Source organism: Varroa jacobsoni, unplaced genomic scaffold (genome assembly GCF_002532875.2).
Source record: "Varroa jacobsoni isolate VJ856 unplaced genomic scaffold, vjacob_1.0 contig00135, whole genome shotgun sequence".
Taxonomy (NCBI): Eukaryota; Metazoa; Arthropoda; class Arachnida; order Mesostigmata; family Varroidae; genus Varroa; species Varroa jacobsoni.
The window spans coordinates 118,332-138,154 of record NW_019214417.1 but is presented as its reverse complement, the minus strand read 5'-3'; the positions used below and the strand labels follow the sequence as shown (position 1 = coordinate 138,154).

The 19,823-nt window shown below is 41.0% G+C and overlaps 1 protein-coding gene across 2 annotated transcripts in view; it reads right to left on the bottom strand.

The window, feature by feature from the left end:
- Positions 1-19,823, bottom strand: part of LOC111270837 (proton myo-inositol cotransporter) — a 90,656-nt gene that overhangs the window by 26,273 nt on the left and 44,560 nt on the right. For both annotated transcript variants that reach the window (XM_022851269.2, XM_022851270.2), the window contains exons 7-8: positions 13,625-13,725; positions 12,925-13,093 (exon numbers count right to left, since the gene is read on the bottom strand). In XM_022851269.2, coding sequence (XP_022707004.1) covers positions 12,925-13,093; positions 13,625-13,725 — 270 coding nt within the window. The remainder of the gene's footprint in view (positions 1-12,924; positions 13,094-13,624; positions 13,726-19,823) is intronic.

Here is a 19,823-nt window from a genome sequence, read left to right as displayed (position 1 = left end):
ATGTTAAAACGTAAGCAGATTTTACCGTACCGTAACTGAAGCTGACTTGCTTCGGCCCAGTTGCTAGTAAATGATGCATTCATGAATGATATATTAACGGATAATGATGACGTTCATTAAGATATTGGCGAGAAGTAAAGAAGAAAAAAAGAATATGGTTTATGCGCGGAGTGTTTGCAGATATCTTACCTTGCGCCAGTATTAATGATTAATAATGAGATATTAAGTTTTACCTAACGCGTAGCCGGTTGGCTAATATTTGAACGCTAGTAAGTATGAGCACGTCTTGTCGCACACACCTTTGTCACTCTCATAACCTTCTTTTCACCGATATTTAGCTGAAGTTTCTCCGTTAGCTTTTTTTTGGATCTAGCATATCAACGATTATTTGTTAAATGAACACTGTTATCGAGGGGCGACAACCAGAGAAGTGGCACTCAAGTTCGAATTCAACTTCGCACTTAATTGAGATGATTTCTAACGCACCAAATGCATCGGAGATTGTTTTTTGTCTCGTGTTCTTTTTCGCGGTGCGGAATTAATTTTGGATTAGTACATATAATTTAGATAGGGAAAGTTGTTTTAGCTCCTTGGGGATGGCCTATTGTATTTGGTGATGACTTTCTTTTGTACAGATCCTTTACATGTGAAAGGACCACATTATCATGATTGCAGACTTGTGCGGGCCTTTTTTGAAATTACGGTTTCCTTTGAGACGCTTTTATTCACTATTAACAGTCGAATAGTGTTACAGATGTACTGTGCCGAAATCCATACACGAAAAAAATATAACTATTAATTAAAATAACATACGCTATGCTAACTTATTATTTAGGCCTTTATATGTGCATGCCTCCGATTATCTGTTGATAATCTGTTAGTATGGCCACACTTTACTATGGCCGTCTAGTCCTATTAGAGCGCAGGCCAAATCAATTAGCCAGTCGGAATTTTTCTGCCAGCGTAAGGCTTCCGTACATGTTCGTCGAATACGACCCAGTACGAACAGCCTCATTCAAATAAGCCGGAACAAAAGTGCCGCTAATATGACCTTGCGTCTCGGGCTAACTCCAGGTTAATGGGTCTGTGTTTTCCTGACTGTTAGTGGAAACAAGCAGGTCTCGCCTATAATCAAGTCCTGTCACGCGAATCTTTGGGGACTGTTTTCAAGGTTGAACGGGCTCCTTATTTTCGGCTATTTCCAGTTGTAGCCCAACGGCGCCTCTAGGAGTCAATTTGCGATGCACCACAGCCCTCACACCGCCGTATGTATCTCACCATTAACAATATGTACGCCTTCAAAACAGCTCGCGGTTTTGTCGGTCACTTCCGGTTTAATCGATCGGTCTGTAAAGGACCAGAACGACTGGCGTATTTGGATCTGATCAACCGAAAGAGTAGCACCCATCTACTTAATGAGTCGACAATCTACTTCCGCAGACAGTGTAACTAAATGACCTGTAATATTGGAAATATCTGTCACCGCGGTATGTTTCAGTGTGCTTCAAGATTTTCTCATGCATGACAAGAGACTTTTTCAAGTGTCCGTATTTCAAAAGATGATTGTCCTATGTTGATGCGGTAATTAAACAATTAAGACTTTCTCTAAAAGGAGCCCAATCACCGACACACACTACATGACAAGCGTGGTTAAATGCGACAGCGTAGTCTGAACGGTTAACGCGCATCGCCTGAAGTTCGTTACCATTGTACGCCTAAACATGCAATCATCGCTAGTTCAAATTTCAATTGGGTACTATGGCATATGGTGGTCAGGCCGTTTCAAAGGTCTGTAGGAAAAATCTTAGATAAATCTAGGAATGCTCATGCTTGTTCATACGGTGGAATTAGCCGAAAATAGAAAAAAAAAATAACTGTCGCTACACAGAAAAACAAAGAAAATCCTTGAAATCAGCTAGAGTAATTGTCTCTATAAAGTATCTTGTTAAATCTATTTATAAGAGCTAGGAGGACGGGTATGCTGCAGCGTTAGACAGGAAAACAGAGTTCGCTTATAAATTTCAAGAAGGCGAACACAGTTTAGGCCTAATTTGCTTTTGGAAACAGATGCAAAAGCCTTTCTGCCTATGTAGGTGTGTATAGCAAGATAAAGGAATCCAGTAGGGGACCGGCGAAACAGTTTCAAATGAATAAATAGCAGAGCTTCCGTTCACTGATTATAGCTGCCCTTACAAATTGATTATATTCTTCCTTTGTGACTCTTGGCTAAGTCTGGGGTGATGAATGTGTTGATTGCTAACAGTGTCATCATCAAAAATATACAAGCAGGTATTATGGAAGTAAGGACATTGAGCATCGCACGTAAAGGGTCTCCGTCTCCGGAAGAAGACGCAATTCAAGCAGCACATTCAGACGCAATCTCAGACATACAAAATTATATATGCCGCAGCTATACTTGTTAGGCTTTTCCTGCAATGGAATTATACGGCTACACATGATGCATATATGTATGTATATATAAGAACCCGTCTAAAAACTCTCATTCAGGAACAGTTACTTTGTGTAGACGGCTATGCATGACGTGAAACTTTATAACCGTAAGATGTAGATAAGTTCCTTAAAAAAACAAAATTAACATTGTCATATCATATTATTAGCACTAGAAACAAAATACATAGTTTTCAATCAATTTCGACTGATAGGCTATCGTTGTATTTTTAGTGATTGATGGCTGATTTTATACAGGCTCATGTTAGTACTTCTCAGAGATCAAGGGAGTTACGTAACATTACGTGAGATATTCTGCCACGCGTCTCTGCTTCACTTAAGTGATACGTGCATTTTTTTCAAAATGCCTTCATGATCTTCAAGTACCGATGATAAAACAGGATCGATCATCGTATGTAGATCACACAAGTCGTATTTATGGGAGGAAAGGCGAGCGGTTTTTCCGCTCTTTCTGCTTCTTGCTTGTGCAGATAAATACAATTACCCTCATTGTTTCGCCAGCTATCCTTGGCATTTGTCAGCAGTTGCATTTATACGTCAGAACTGGTTTGTGCCCACAGATCAGCTGTGCTTCATGCGAACCGTAACTGATTTGCAATTTTTCCACGAAAGTCCCCCCTGAGGTACAAAATCAGGAGAATTTCTCGTTGAGTCCATTGGCTAAGTCCAGCCAATGCATGCTTTCCCCAAAATAGTGGCAGTACCGCTAGAAGGGGTTTGGAAAATTGGCAACTATCAATATCTATGTCAGATGTAGCATGACACGACCTCACATAGATGATGCCACATGGGCGACTAGCCGGACACAGTAAGCGAGAGCAAGGTAACGCAAGTCTTCGCACTGAACACGTATCACAGCTTATTTGCATTTGACTTCGGTCTCTAAATGCTTAGGACAGACGCACGCTGGGCTGGCAGGATGTACGGTTAAGCGCTACTAGCGGGAAAGATAAACACAGCACCAACATAACGGAGAGAAGTGGGCCTCTAGTCTCGTGAAAGAACGCTCGCAAGCGAACGACCTTGACCGACCCTGAATACGTGGCTTAAGACATCACCTTACGCTCCGTTTTATCTTCAACTTTTTTGTCGGCCAAGGCGTTTCGTTCACCTTGCGTGATATCGGGAAGCACCAGCAAGCGTTTGACGGTTAGTAGAGAAAGGACCGAACCGCTACGTTGGTTGCGTTTGAAGTAAGTGTAGAGCACCAGAAGCGACGTACACTCGCACCGCATAGAAAGGAATTAGGAGCCAACAAACAGGCAAACCAGAATGGCTATACAGCCCAGCATGGGTGAGGCGTATTCAACAAGGCTTTTTTTGGAACACTTCCTTTTCGGCTGAGTTCAGAGAAAAACAACACGTTACGAACGATCCAAAATGGGAATGAGCGACTATTTCACAATAGTAGTCACTGATGGCTTTGTGCACACGAGATAATGACGAAAAACGTTAAGTTATAACGAATGCAAAGAGGTTATTTGCTGCCAATAACATATACCAGACGGCAGGTAAATAAATAAAGAAATGTCGCACAGGGTTACGCTATATGTATACAGGTGATGGTATAACAAAACAGTATTTACTTGAACTAGTTTATAAATATTAACGATTAGGTCCTATTGCAAAATTCAGGCCACAACAACAAAAGCAGTTATAACCATTGAAGCGACGTAACCACGGCGGCTAGCAACAGCAGAGATGGCAAAAACACATTGAGAGACTACCTAGGTTCTTGAGAATTAGTCACTCGGTACATTCCACGATCACACAGCATACATAGCTTCACCGCCCTCCGCCTCCTATCTCGTTGGCGGTTATTTTCGTTCTATTAAAAATATAAGTTCCTTTTTGATTCCTTTTTGATAAAGCCTTTTTGATTTGCCTGATACGAAAAATAAATAGTAGTGTATGACGCTAGGAGTTCGTGTCCAATCAGTATAATAGCAGTTGTGTGCATCCGCTAGGAATCCGCAGTCACGCCTTCCTTGGAACGTAAACTTCTACAAAACACCTTGCTAGGCCAACAAGGTATTTTAATGATATTGTACAGAAAGATACGTGGTCAACTTGCTTTTTAATTATAAACCTCATACATAGTAGAAAGTATGGTTTGGCGAAATCAGCCGCGTTATGAAAACAAATAATACCTTAAACGATCGTATTTGAGCTGTGGTCTCTTACCGCGAAATGCTATTATTGACAGTTTTGTTATTAACGTGTTATTACAGAAGTTAGCGAACAGAGTCTGAAGCTTCCATACTTCTTAAACGCAATACGAATACAAACAAATATTTCCCTTTTTTGTTACCGCGACTAAATTAAATACAATAACGAAAAAAAACTATTTGCGTTTATAAGGACTGGTGGCCTTGTACATGAAAACAAATTTAAATTTCACGTCCAATGGTGTTTCCGCTTCCGAAGTTCGTAGATAAGGATGAAGATAAATGCTCTATCTGCATTCAGTGGCGGACAGTCACCAGAATTGCATTACAGCATATTATCTACCGCTAACACTAATGTGACAACATACTTTACCATTGCTGTGTAGACCGTTTTTCGTAATAAATATAGCATTCAGTACATTAGGATGTCATTTGTGAAACGCCATCTGTAAAACGCAGGAGGAACTTGACCGATGTCCCGCTATACCTCTCCCGGTGGCAAATTAAAGACACTGACTAAGTCTGATTCCGAAGTCATTTTGGTTCGCAACGTTTGTATTCGTAGCAGGAACAACTCGAACAAAAGTTCCGGCGCCGATCACTTGAGAGTTGTAAAGCAGGCGGCGTGATAGAAAGTATAAGGAATCCAAGGCTTTACTTTACAGAAACTGCCATCCAGGATCAACGGCTTTAGAGTGAAAAAGTGGGCCTTACTCAGTTGTAGAGTCAAGACTATTATCGCCACTTTTGTAGATTTTTCTGCTCGCACTTCAACGCTACCAGCTTCCCTCCTACATTGAGTGCACTGAAGCCGTGCGACAAACGTATCTTCCATCCAATACTTCTTTCACTATCTCTTTCTTTGCGTTATCCTGCGTGAGGCATCTTGTCAGGATAGTTTGTACGAGCGTTTGGCGCTACAGCCAGATTTCTGATCCCTCGTGCCTAAGGACTTCAGTGACACGCGCAGCCGTTTTGTGGGACACGGCACTTACCAATATGGCAGGTCGCCACGAACTTTTCCACTATAGAGCGCGCTGGCTTGCAGAACAGCTCGTTTCCTTCATCTGCTGCTCCGCTAAAGCGTAACTTGTTTTAAATTAGCCAGTGCTTTGTTTCATCATCCTTCTGGTTAGCGAAGAGCAGAAGCTTCAATGGCTTCTTTTCAGGGGTCAGGGAGGACCTCGCTCTGGGTGAAAGACGGGGCGTTGCAACAGTTCAGCCTAAGAATTTAATGCAAGCCGTTGCTCGCAGGGAGACATTTAGCTATGGAAACGGCATAAGCTAACGGGAAAATACCAACTAAATTGAAAAAAAAACCACATAAATCAACAAATAAAAAAAAAGAGCGAAAATCGGGAAGCATGAAAAGATAGCGACGTAGCAAAATTTTGTCAAGAATTACGTACATGATACGTCATGTGTGCAGCCAATTAATGATTCACTAGAAGAAGACTTCTATGAAGAGGAAACTTTCTTAGCCATGGTTGCCATCGCATTTGAGGCAACCCGCATAGCGACAACTTTGCTAATCGTCCTTTTAAAAGGCCGTGATTTCGACATGTGGATGATAGCAGTACATGCAAAAATCCTTCGTAATGTTCTTAGTCAGTATTTCTTAATGTTAAACAATATATATTCTTGTTGATAAAGGAGTACGAGCAACTGCGTATTTAAGGGGAATGAGGGTAAAACCGTGTCGTAGTCGCTCTTCCAAGTAAAATACAGTATAATTCAAGGTTTCGTAGTCGAACTTCTGAACTTTTCGTTCCGTGGCAAGTTGACCCAAGCCTTTTAGTATATGAGGAATCTTGAGTAAGTTAAGCAGACTCGGTTCTTTTGGAACGGATTTGAGTTCGATTCAGCCTTAGACTCAAACGGTCTGCTAGGTTATGAAACTTTCATACATTATAGTGCATGTAATACGCGTTTCGTTTACCTTTTTTCCGAAGAGAAATTTCACCATAAAAAGGCAACGATTATTATCCAACGCGGCCACACAATAACAACAGCAAAATGACGAATAAACCTAATAAAATGACATTTGAAAGAAGGCAGGCGTTCAGGTCTACCGACCCAATTTTTCTAGCTTTAGCTCTTCCTCTATTTATTGGCAAATATCCAAAACCACACAGGGACAGTTTTACATCTTATGTTTAGATAAATAGCCTCGATAGATGAGTCAACTATTTTTAATGATAAAACCAACGAATTGAACCTGTTTGTCTAGTGACGCAACTGCCGGTAGGTGGAGTTGTTAAATACTGAAGGTCATCATCATTGCATAACAATGCTGGTTTTTCCGTCCCTGATATGGCCAACAAATAAAATGACAATAGGTCAAAGGAAAAAGCTCGTTGGTTTTACTTTGTCGTTCCCCTCGAGCAAAGTGTCGCGCGCCACTTGCGTTCAACTATATTGAAGGTCATTCGATTTATAGTACACGTTTACGCGCGAGATTTTCTCACGAACTCTTGTATCTATGACGATAAGCCCATAAGCTATATCGTTGTTGGTGGAACCAGCTATCAACTTCTCCTTGATCTGGAACGTGCACGTGGAACGCCCTTTCGGGTCAATGCTGACCGCATAACGGTTGCTCCGACTCATAGATAGACCCAAAATGGGTCACTAACCCAGTATACGAATAGTATTCTTTCACCACAGTATTAGTGGTCATTATTATTCATGCTGAAAGCTACCATATATCAGTAACAGAGATAAATTAACCTAGTACCCATAAAAGCCACCAATTATCTATAGCAGGAAATGTTAAACTAGAAGCTCTTTTTTTTTTAACTGAACTAAAAGAAATTTGCATTTTATTACACATCAGAATGTTCTAGTGCGCACGACATTTGTGTATCTCCATCTGTTACGTCATGCCTTTATTGAACAATAGCAAATATCTGTATTCGCTTACTTCTACCCTTACATATATATATACCTATAGTTTCCCGTATATCCCAACGACGGATTAAACCGTATAAAATGTTTACTTCTTAAAGATCTTCGGACTGATAGATACCAAGAGGTGCATCTGTGAAGACGCAGACGATGTGCAGTAACTCGAAACGTTTGCTCTGATGTATAGAACGTTTGCTCTGAATCGTACTAGAGGCATTGGTGACGGCTGTTTTGGAAACTCCTTCATTTCACTGATCAGCGGATAGATTTATGACAAAATAATTACCACAAAAAATAGATGACTGTTTTTAAAAAAGAATCTATCTGATCGAGGCTTTTCAAATCATATTTCTCTGGTAGGCTGGCAGTTTCGAACAAAGTATCGTACACATAAATAGCATACGGAATTCTGATGAAGCACGTCACCTACTTCGTAGAGGTGCTTTATACGTACTCTGACTGATTGACAGAGCTTTCAACGACTGCCGCTTCGGCGACCTTTGCAGGGCAAGGACGACCATTGCCCTCCCGAGACTGCCCCCAAAGTCCATACCCTACGTACGTAGCTGACAAGGTATATGCTGCTGATGTCAAATCGGCCTCGTCGGCGGCGGCAAAGCAACGACTAGCGCACTAGGACGACTGTATAACTAAACGACCTTGTTCACTACGTTGACACACTTTGAAACTACGTGCTGTCTCTTACTTTAAAAGGTCGGATCAGTAAGGGATACAACCAGTCAGGTTGTACACTGCCAATAACCAACAGGTTTAGAACAATTTAGGGTTGTCTATAAAAGCTAACAAGTTTTAGAGAAATGGGATACTGTCAGCTGGTTAATAGAGCCACTCCCATGGGCTGAGTCGAGCTCACGAACTGATAGAGTGTTCAGTCTTTGGAAATTGAGGGTTATCTGCGAATAGGCGCCAATTGACAACGTATTGTACAGTGGTCACCTACGTCTCATATAGTGTATTGCATACGTTATTTAACTGTGAATTACGTCCGTGAGTATGCAATATCCTACGATTATAATGGAGATGTATATATGGGTAGGCTGAAAAAATTCGCACATGGATAGCCCTCGTGTGCCCTGTTGAAGGCGGAAAAGAGTGAATAAAAAATACGTTTAAAAGATGCGTTTCTTGAAGTAAAATTTGTACTATTTGAATAGGTCCCACCCATGTATTTTTTCTATTGCTGGTTTAAAATTTGTCCAACGTATTTTATAGATCTTTTCTATATTCATCAAGTGTGAGAGCGTAAAAATTACTAAAGGCACCTATTACGGGCAGGCATGTACTATGGATAATATTCGATTGACCTTTTCCTAACTAACAGTTAGTGTTACTAACAAGAATATTTCTGCTAAATCAGCATATCCTATCGGGCGAAGAGTCGTGATCCGCTCAGACGCAAAGACTCGCCTAGGCGGCTCAGATCACATTAATGATGGCAAAATAACAGCACGTAAAACTATTCGATTCGCGTTATTTTTTTCTGGCCGATGCCACTGGAAGAAGCAACCTTGTTTAACATAATTTAGCGATTTCTCCTGGGATTGGTCGCGAGCTCTAGTAGAATGGGGGTCTCAGGCCCTAAGACTTACATGGCTCTGACTGAGAGACGTCTGTACGTCACCTCACGCGTGAGTCGGTGGGTCAGTTTAGTACGCAGGACTGTGTGACGGAGGGGTGAAATGAACGGTACACTGCTCTACTTGATTTGGCCCCCTTAATGTGCCTCTGGTTCTACCCGTATTTTTGCCCCGGAAGAAGAGAAAAATATATTTAGTGAAGAAAAAATTCCTCGTGGCATGGCCAAGCCCAGCGTCGATGTCCGAGTTTCGTTGGTGTGAAAATCGGCTTCAGGCAACAGAAATAGACTCATGGGGTCAGCTATGGGAAGAATATTTTCAACCAGCGTGATAGACTAAAGTACATACAGCGTATCTGCTGTCTCGACTGCACGAATTATACGTACTATTTACAGTAAAAGCAGTATGTATTTTACATGCTGTATGTATTTATATAGGCTTACATTATATACAGTTACTAAATATATTCTTGCACACGAGTCCATTACATAGGATGAACTTTGAAGAGAAGAAGATAAAAGATTGTAGGAAGATCGAACGAAGGAACATGCTGCAACTGCTGCTCCACCTAGTTTCATCTAGGGAACTTGGTAGAAAAGAAGACTGCTGGCAAAGATAAATTGTGCGGGTGGGCCGTTTCGGTCCCACCATTTCTACGGGGTTGAACAAAGTATCCGACAAATTCGCCTACACAGCGATACGACCCCGTTCGTTATACGAGTATGTTTACTATCACTCATGCTGTAAACATGCTAAATTAGCAAAAGGAGGGAATGAAAATAAATCAATAGAATAGAAATATAGTGGACTCCATTTTACGATACGTAAGAATGGCCAATATAGGGTACAAAACTATACGGTAACAAAAAAGCACTTGTTTCAGAAACTCTTGCTGATATATTGGTCATGGTAATTTGCAAGCACTTAGTGTCCATCAAGCTTGTGTGTGTTCGGAGTAAACATCGAAGTGTCTTTTTTAAATAAGTAAATATTCAATGTAGCAACGCATGCATATCTAGACTCATATGTATGGAAAAGATGCTTATGGAATTGCGTCCTTATACGCATGAAAGAGCCTGTTTCATGTCAACTTGAAATTTTCAATGGCAGAGAAACCTCTACTGTACATCAAAAACCCACCAACAAGGACGCGACAGGAAACACGCTATTTCGGTCGACGGTGGTTGTTATTGCGTTTCTGTCACAACTATTGCAGTTTGCGAACGAAATGGCTCGCTGTATGCCAATATTTTACAATATTTCGTAGGAGTCTAACATAACAGTGAAGGCTTCTTGTCTGGGTTACGGATTGGCCTTCCGATCCTTGTCGGCAGGCGACCTCCAAAGGAGGCATTATTCTCTATTGAACTGATAATGCGTATAAATAATTTGGCAAACTAGGTCGTTACAGTATTTGATTGCTTAAAGTGAAGATATTGAGAAAGAAGTTCTGTTGGCCTTAAACTGTATAAAGCGCAGCCGGCAACTATTAATGTAGGTTCATTGTATAGTGAAATTTGGATGAAAGATGCCGATGCCGTAGAACGTCAGCCACACAAGTGACTAGCGTCTCACCGCTATTTCGGCGGCTTGCCCGATTAGCCTCGCGGCCTTCATGCATCACTTCTCAAAGATTTTTGTGTCAAGGCATATGGTACCTCGCGCTGTTCCCCTTTTTGCTGCGGCCTGGGAGGGGTGAGGGAAGGAGATCTTAATAAACGCGATATCCTCCAACAAGATTTCACAATACGGAAACCAATGCAGGGTCTTGAGAGCCTACGAAACAAGAAGGTTGCCGGTCCGGATAAAGGCTGCAACGAGCACCTCAAGGGCAATGTCGTTTTATACCGCGGTAAACGGCATTATTTAACATATCCTCAATCCTGTGCTACTTTGTTAGTGAGTTCTGAGGGAAACGGTGGCCTAACTACTCCATCATCATAGTAAGGAATACAGAAGCGAAACGTCTGTTAAAAGTTGCACTTCAGCTTGCTAACTAAGAGACTGGAGAGCTACACAGAAAGCGTACATGCCATCCCAATGGAGTAACTTGACTTACGAAGAGAACACTCCATAGAAACGACCTGCAGGATCCTAATAGCCGACATCAAGAAAGCACTAGCTACGCCAAGTGATTAGCTACGTGTCGTGTTTAATGACTCCAAGTCAGCCTTCCAAACGGCAGGTTCTCGCTAAGGTAAATGTCTCTATGAATTTGTATAAACTTCTCGCTGCGCTTCTACAAGTGAACAGAACAAACATCAACGACGGAGTGGCTGAACTCATGCCTCGCATGCAGACAATTGGCTTGATTTAGGGGGGACAACCTAAGCCCACTCTTAACTTTAATATTGTTGAAGGGCCTTCCTAGAGGAAATCAGTTGGTGTCAGCTTGTATACAGACGACTTCGAAATATACGGGTTGAACAGGCTCTGATTATAGACCTGACCAAGAAAGAGGCGATGAAGTTTTAGGAGAAGAGGCAGCACAGCAGTTATTGATACCTTGTACCTTGGCATGTCGCTTTTGCCTGTGCAAACTGAGTTTCGTACGTTGTTCTTTTCAACAAACGGCAAAAGAGTCACTGTGAAAGACGCAAGAAACCAGTGATGGCCGCATGGACGATCAAATCGTTTCTTCGATTGCCCCTCGCACCCATTCCCATTCGACGTTCGACCTTAAGGTAGCTCCGATCCCAACATATAGGACGCGTGCCGTTGGGGAAGATCTCCCAGAGAACCTCGAACAATTAAATCACGTTAAAGCATGTTTACACAAACAAGAGAATTGGAGTTACCTGAAATTGCCTCGCCTACCTTCTGGCCGACCCACCACCGCTGTTCGAAACGTCGTCACTTTGAGCTCCCAGCAACAGAAGCTTTCAAGACCATTCTCAGAAGCCGGGAGCAAAAATTGATATGGCTTCTTTTACTTTAGGTACGATGAAAAACAACGCATAATAAGAAACAAATCAGCTAAGAGGACATGTCTTCACTTGTTTTCCCATGTATAGATTCCACCATAGATTCAGTAGAAGGCCTGGTTTTTATTAGCCTGGCGATATTTGTGTTGCAAGTGTGGGGGCGGGAGGGCAATTGTGACAGATATTATGTTACTCCTTGCTATAGCGAAAGGCCAAGTTGTCCCACTGTGGTCTCTGATACAGTCTTTACCACATCTAATAAATGGTTCTATACATTCTCTCGGATATCGGGATATTGTATTGTTAACCTGTATAGACACGCTTTTTGACTACTATTAGCAAAGGTGAATAAATAAAATTTGATTGATTGAAGTATCGAAGATGGGTACGTTATCACTACGAATAGTGACACATCTCAACAATTTAGAAACAGGTAAACCCGGAAATTTAACTTGAAAATAGCTGGTACCGGTAGCTGTAAAATACTGTTACCTCTGGTAGGCATCGCTGCCTAAGGAGGTGGCTTTGAGGGGCTTTTGCACATCTGGGTGTTTCCGAAATCTAAACCGCCCTTGAAGCTGCCTCATCGGCACAACATTCAGAATAAGTGACTTAGTACGAGTCAACTATGGAGAACGTGAGCTGTATAAACGGCTAAGCTTTGAGGTCTTTCGTTAAGATGAAGTAACATGTACGAGAAAATGCCGTGACCTGGATAGTTAACGCGCATGTCTTTAAGTGCGTTGTTCTGGTAACCATAATTAACATGCACCCTGCCAGGATGGTTCAAACTCCAGTGTAAAAAAAATAACTCTAGCAATTGCTATTTCATGCGAGAAGTGAAATCTAGTGATTTACCGGCAAGAGATGACAGTGTCAGGATACGTCTACCTACACGTTCGACAAGGTAGACGCCCACAGTAGAGAAGGCGAAATTGAAGAAGGCTACACCCGCCGACAGCCAAATGGCGATGCGTTTATCTCGAAATCCAGACATTTCGATGATTGTCGCCGAATAGTACATTACCTAATTGGAAATGTAAAAGCAGAACATTCTGTTGATTAGTTTATTTATAATAGGTAGGCGGATATATATATATACCTACCTATTCCAAACAGACATGGGTATATTATACGAAGACCGCGTCTCCGTATCTAACTTTGAAAAACAGCTCTAAAAAAGGCGAATCAGCTACTTTCGCTCCTCTCAGTAGGCTGGGTCAGCTCAGCCTTAGGCGTTTACAAACTTAGCTCGTTTTTAACCTTGTAGCGTGTGTCGTTTGTAGTTTAAGGCATTTCCCGCCGCGCATTTTATTTTAGTATAACTGCTTAGGCATTAAGAGCTTTCTTTTTTGCTATCGGACGCGAATACTAGTACCCCTGATTTTCTGATGAAATCGATGCGTTTTCCCCAGTTTCCAGAATACTGTTCTACATCTGAACGAGCTGTATGATCTATTTGGATTTTCCTTACTACTTTGTGACATGAAGTAGATTTCGGGATCTTGTTTAGTCTATGATTATTTATTATGATGCACCTTGACCTCGTCATACTAACCGTGTTTATGGCGATGATTTGCTGGAATACCATTAGCATGACGCCGACAATGAAACGTTTTCGTAAAAATGCGTCTGCCCATACCTTACCCAAAATGAAGCCTGAAACCAGAATGAAACAATAGTCAGCTTTCAACATATTGCAATACAATATGAGAAACGATCTGTAAATGGACCCGAACTATAGACCGATCTCGAAATGTTTCATCTAAGGTTAAATGAAACTGGCTTTTAAACGAAAAAAAGGTAAAAACCATACGGATAACATTCCAGCCGCTTGAACTCACCCCGCTTCGTTGCATCGTGTTAATAAATTGTCTATTATTGCTTACCGCATCTACAAACTACGAGCATTAATGAAATTGTGGTAATTATATACGACTCGCACTCTGAACCTTATATAATACACAGTTATATTTGGTCATTATGTTCGCACTCAATAATTAAATTGTTTTGCCGTTGTTGAAAGCATCCCGGTCCGTGACGGGCTGTAGACAGCACAAGGTAGGTTTCAATTAGACCACGCTACCTGTTGCAACAAAAGACAGACATGCTAATTTTCGCAATCCAATTCACCATTTTCCATCTCTAAGCTTGGTCAGAAAAAACGTTTCATACTTTGGCAGAGTGTTTATTATTGCCCGTTCCTCTCGACACTAACCACTGCTACTCCTTACAGAATTCACCGCCCACGGTGCAAAGCGTCCATTGGGGACGTTGAGGGAAAACGTCAGTCACTCAAGGTTACTGGTCGTGCGCGAGCCTCGCCCACTTTTGTTCCTATCCTAGTGCTCGTCGTGTTCTAGGCCAAAAGGGTTGCCGTTTCCGGGAAGCTGGAACCCTTTTCCAGCGATCCTGCGCACACGCTATTGCGTTCAATGTGTCTCAGTCAAGAAATTTTCCGTCCATTCATTGTTTTTCTGTTACTTATTGCGTCCGTCTGTTTCGAAGGACAAGAAACGTCCGCTATAAAATTTCGTTTGCTTCTTTGAAAAGCCACGCTCAAGGATTTTAGTTGAAGCCAATAGCTAAACCGAATTACACCGAGCTAAAAGATTGTATCAACTGAGAGCTGCGATGTTCAGGCCGATACTTATTTCACCATCTCCAGCATGATGTGATTGCCCTAGAACGAAACTTCGCGGATGAGCCGGACCACCGTAGAGGTGGGGGGGGGGGGCCAAAGCAAGAAGTTATTTAAATCGGAATATATTGGGGGCTAATCAAGAAACCCACGGAAGGGCAAAGACCAAAGAAAGCAGAGACCGGAAGGTCTGAATGCCGTTTTTGCAACATGTTTTATCTTCCTGTTTTGCCTAGGGAGAAACAAGCCAGGGGTCAAGTACTACGAGCGTCAAAGACCGCAAAGCAAAGTGAGAATAACACAAAGTACAGTGAGCACGTAGAAAGGGGCAAAAGAGGACTATTTACGGATGTCCGTCTTATTTTTGCTTTCCCTCCGTCTTCTCCGCTTCTGGTTTCGCTGGGACTGGGTATCCGGACTGGGCATTACCTCAGGGCATGCTGTCCAAAACGTTGGTGACTGGAAACAAAAAAAATGAAAGAGAGGCAAAGCGGCGCGGCATGGGCGTTTATCTGTCGGAACAAGACGTGCTCCTCTACGGCATCCACAGAGATACTTGTCTTTCTGTACTTGAGTGACCGTGTGTACACAGGTGCGTAAAATTCTTTCAGTCCCTTAAATGTGTCTTAAAATTTAGGACAAGCGCTAAGTTGGGTAAACGCGGCGCACGTTAAATACTTATGAAATGTTTCTTCAAAGTTAGATTGTTATTCAAGATTTTTTTCCGGAATTACCAAAGTAGAATTCCAAAGTAGAATTGTACATTTCCTAAAAAAAAAAACTTTGGAAAACAAAGTAAGCGTACACTATCTGTGAAGTTGAAGTACCAATTTTTCGAATTATACTCGTAACCATACGCGAAGTGAACTTGCCTTTAACGAGCAACTTGGTACCTTTTGAGGCACTTATTATTTACGGTTGATTTTTATCCACCCTACTCATGTGGAACAACTATATTTAACAGTTAGAATAGTAATAATTAGTCCTACAACAATATGGCGTCGGTTGTTAACTTGACGATTCTAGAGCTGTAAACAGTTTATTAGGGTAATAAGTAACTTTTACGTCAGTTTCGGTAACGTGAGTAGAATAAACACATTGCATTGAGATAGCACAAATATAAACGTTTGGCTCAGTACGACGAGCCAAATATCATTACTCGACGGGCAGTTTTCTGAGGCAGTTTTCAATGTTACCTCCCCAAAGGGGGAGACAGCACAAGCTAACGCCTTTTTGTTATTCCAATTCACATACACAGTCAGGGACTACTTTTTAAAGGTCCTCGATCGACATCCTGACATAAGGCACACGCATCTTTCGCATCGCGCCCAATAGGTCCTCCAAAAAGGTCCAATAATACGGGTTCTGTAGTCGAGTACCCTGCAGGGGGCTTATGCCTATCTTTGTTGTACTGCAAGTCTACGAACAACAAAACTATGCGACAGCTGCGGTTGCACGAAATCGTTCTCTGCCAGTTTAGAAAGAGAGTTTAATGATAATACGTTGTTAGTCTCATAAAAAAGTAAACGACCGTATTAGAGTATCTAAATATATACTTATCTTTTAATAACAGTAAACGGGATGACGCTATTATTTGCTACTCACGTGCGTAGCTAGTGAGCATCGGAATTATGTATTGCCATAAATATTACTGTGTGATATGTGTAATAATTATTAAGTATCTGCATAAGCGGTTGTTGTTGTTACTTTCCACTAAGATGAGTGTAGTTGCATAGTTTTTTTCTACGTAAAACCTTCTAACAGCTAGCTATACGATAGACGCCTGTCATTGTTCTAAACTGTAAATTAATTAAATCGGAAATATTAAACTGGCACCCATTTACTTTTGATGAACGAGGCACTGGTAAATCCCCTCCCTTTAATAGTATAACAATGTTGCGTTCTTTGTCAGAAACATTTAGAAGTAGGAAAGTATTTACGGATTGTAATACGGGAGCTTACCGATTAGGTCAAGTCAATAGGACGTTGGCCTTTGACACGTGTAGTTGTCACTTTTTTTATCCCAGACCTGTGCGCAGGAGGGCTACATCCATACTAACAACCTCATGCATTTGCTGCGTATGACATTCACGCTGATAAAGCTAAATTATATATGTATATATATTACCTCTACCAAATTTTCGCTCAGACTCTAGCCTAGAGGGTCAAGGACATCATGACCAACGATACTATAAATTGACGAAAGATCTTGGTAGGTTTATCTGCTAACTACGTATAAGCGGTGTTAACCAAAGCCAAAGAATAATGGTAACAATAGCTGCAGAAAGATGATTTTTTCAAATATGCGGTATCTCTGTCCATTCGGTTTCGAAAATATAGCCCCTGCCCGCGGAAGAGCTTGTTGCTATCTTTTGGCAGTACGTACGCTGAAGCTAAACGCTCGGGTGAGCGAAACAATTTCGAAGGCCAACACTGTAGAAGAGATTTAACCTATAAATATACTTATTAACATAGAATATAATAACGCTGCCTGAATATTTTGGCCTTTTCTCCAGAAAGGGATATATAAAAGGACAAAAAACAAAATACTATACCACTCGAATGTAATTCTAACGGTAATGAGAAAAGGCGACCTTTAATCACTGAAGGTTTTGTTAGACCGTACGCAATAGCATTAAGTTGTCGAACAAGTATTTCCCGTATTGCTAGCTAAGTGGCTTTAATGTCACAGATTTCAGGGAGTATGGATCACGTCTAAAAATTGAAATTTGGCAGTAGTAGACGTGATAAAATTATTTATTCAAACTTAGAATAATTAATATCTCGAAAATGGGTAAGATTTCTCTAAAAAAATTGCTATTCTTTACAGCTGTATTACGATAAAGGCATACAGTCTGTTCAGGCCCATAACAAATGTATGCTGTTTTTGGCCAACATACCTTGTCGGAGGAAGCGGCCTTAAGATGGTTCGGTCGCTTTCTTTCTGAGATGTTCAAGCTAAAAAATGCTTCAGTGTTAGATCGCATACATCTTTAGCCACCCGGAAGGCACTGAGAGAGCCTAAACGAGAAATTCGTATGCATCCTCCATATAGTTCGGGCCTTGCATCATGATATTATCATCTGTTTCGATCTCTCCCTTAATGTACATAGTTTTAACGGAGGGCTGTCAAAAAAGCTTGTTACAATTTTTCGCTAGAAAACCGAAAAGGTTCTACAGTGATAGGATTATGGTGTTACCAGAAAAGTCAGAAGATCATCGATCAAAATTGCGCGTACTTGGCTTAGCGACGTTCGTTTCTATATGACAAAAAAAGAAAACTTTTAATATAAAGCTAGTACTTGCTTTAATTTCCCCTCTAAAGCTATCAACACTTACAAGGTGTACTGTGAAGTGGGTAGATAACATTCGACTCATAGAAGATTAACCGCTACATGGAACATTGCTGTTTAAACAGGACGGGTAACCGGGGTCGTGTATATTTCTAACGGACTTTGGATTGTACTCAAATCAGCCATAAATGCCAGCAAATCTAGACGATTCAGACAAGTTAACTGGGTTGAGCAGAGCCTAGATGGAGTATATTCCGCTTTTATAGGTACAGGGAGGGGCATACGACTTGAATGAAATAGATATTGACGCATAATTTAGCGTACATGGTCCTAAATGGACTATTATAGGAACATACGAAAGTTGTATGGCACATTCTATGCGCTTTAAAAGCGCTTGCTTCATAACGGTCGTAGCGTTATAATGACATGAACAGCTTATTTATCATAGGGTTTCATAGACACAACTGTGCAGCTTTACTCACAACCATAATTACTTAGTTACTTGAGTGACTCGAACTTGATCCTGTGACAGCACCAAACGTAGGTTCGTTCGTGCTATCTCATATCGATTCTTCATTGGGGTTAAGCTTTGAAGGAAGCGTCCTTTGCTTCGTTTGCTATTAGCGTAATATTGAGCATCGTTGACAGCGTCTTCATCGATGCTGCGGCGAAATGCAAACGTGTATTGATGAATGAGCATCGCGACGTTGCAGGCTGAGTTCGTTCCTTCGATGATTACTAGTCAAGGGATCTTCACTTTCAGACCAGGTCGGTCCGTCCATCTAATGAAAAAGCGGCTGCCAAAATGATAATATCTCAGAGCTTTGGAAAACTCGAATTTTGACTGGTAAACCGGAATTGATTTCAGTTTGACCTATATGATTGGCGCTTCAAATGCACACTAAATAGGAAGCCCATGAATATGTGTTGAACGGCAGGACATATATTGGGTAACATGCTTATTGGTCGGCTTTGAAATGTAGGCGTTTATACAGTCAGCACTACTTGAAACGACCTGAATCTCTATATAGATAGCACAGATGTATAGCTGAGCATGTCAGCCGGCTTCTCTGTAATTGACGATCATTATTATTCAGTTGTTTCTTTTTTTAATAAATCCTATTAATTAATTTTTGCGAATTAACAATAGTAAACACTTTACTTAAAACTTTTTTCTTTCCTACCCGGAGTGAGGTCTGTCTGTCCTTTATTTGCAAGGAATATGACCGGATTTGCACCTGCGTAACAATGACTGTTCACTAGGAATTGCTTGAACAAGTGGTAAACTCTAACCTCACCTAACGTTTCTATGCAGCTGAGTTACGCCAGACGCCGAAAAAATATACGACTTAGTTTCACTTATTTACGTTTTCCCCCTAACTATCCCTTTCTTTCTTAGATATGTCATTTTGTTTCGGACGACAGAAAAATGAGGCCAATTCAGATGTATTTCTTATGGAAGTGAGGCCTTTCTTAATCAATAGTCTCGCCTGTTCATCGAAGCTAGGTGAAGATTGATTCAAAACAAACTAGAAGAATTGAACGCCTAGAACTTTCATACAACTATATATTTAAAAGTCTGCCAAAAAAGCAGAACTCTCACTAATGAATGTTTTATATCAGGAAGAGTATATATATATTACTTATTATAATAAAATTTATTATGTAAGCGGCGTCTGTGAAAATTAATATATTAAGCGAAATATTGCTAGCCCTTTTCTTTGTTTTAATATACCTTCTCTATGGCATCAGCATATAGGTACACGGTGTGTTCTCGTCTCTTTGGATTTCCTCTGTGGAGAGTGTTTGAAATTCTATTAAAA